At 44.0% G+C, this 957-nt stretch overlaps 1 protein-coding gene across 1 annotated transcript in view; it reads right to left on the bottom strand.

Annotated features, from left to right (window-relative positions):
- Window positions 1-957, bottom strand: part of T265_15099 (hypothetical protein) — a gene marked incomplete at both ends in the record, with an annotated part of 37,218 nt that continues 36,261 nt past the window's right edge. Inside the window, one exon of the mRNA XM_009176581.1 lies at window positions 1-334. Coding sequence (XP_009174845.1) covers window positions 77-334 — 258 coding nt within the window. The remainder of the gene's footprint in view (window positions 335-957) is intronic.

Here is a 957-nt window from a genome sequence, read left to right as displayed (position 1 = left end):
CAAAGGACGAAGGTAGTCCCATTCCACCCAACGGAATCACAATAGTTGACACAAAAGGTGGGCTGAAATGGACAAATCACATTTCAGCACGTCCTACTTCCTGCTCCATTTTATAATGCTTCAGGTCTGTCAGACTGCGAGCCAATTCTGACCACTGTTCGGGCCCAGGTTGGGATAAGGATTCATGAACGGAGCAGATGGTTACACGGCCCTGATTATCTCCAGCGGCTAAATAGCTACCTGAACTATCCCAACGACACTTGTTCAACGCGATGTTGCCTCCAGTCCGGTCTTGACCTGTGTGACCCCGAATGGAATGACGTGCACAAGGAACCTGAAAACAGAACAGAATCGCAGAAACAGTTTAGAACTGGCTTAGACCATGGAAATTAAGTGGCAACAAACTCACGACTAATCCATGGCGTATAGAAGTATCTCATTAGAATGAGGTTTGTAATACGTAGCCCACCCCTGTTATATAAACCGTATGCTAAAACTGGTGTGCCGTACTTCCTACATTGTGACAGATGACACTTGAGGCGTAGCAAACTGGAAAAGTATTGGAACCTGGGAGAATGAGCTAACTTGGCCAAAGCAAGTTGCTTTCGAAAAAAAGAGTCAGATTTGTCCCTGAAGCGAATTACCAGTCACTGCATGATTATCAGAAAGATCTTAACCCCCATCCAATGAGATAATGTACATTTAGTCATTTCAGTCGGGTGAGCACTGTGCAGACATTTCAATCTTGAGGGAGGGTCAAAGGATCAAGTAATATGGCCATAGAGTTCTATTCATAATTGATAGAGAACATGTTTAGAACTCATCCCACTGAACTCACTGAGGCATTTCGAGCACGATAGTCAACCGCTAGTTATATTGTAATAAAAAAGGCGCAACGTATAACTGGACCATGTTGACGAGGGTAGATATATATGGTCCAGCTGAGAAAAAATGCCT

This window comes from Opisthorchis viverrini (genome assembly GCF_000715545.1).
Source record: "Opisthorchis viverrini unplaced genomic scaffold opera_v5_356, whole genome shotgun sequence".
NCBI classification, from domain to species: domain Eukaryota; kingdom Metazoa; phylum Platyhelminthes; class Trematoda; order Opisthorchiida; family Opisthorchiidae; genus Opisthorchis; species Opisthorchis viverrini.
Note: the sequence above shows the minus strand (reverse complement) of the source record. Positions and strands in the feature narration are given on the sequence as shown.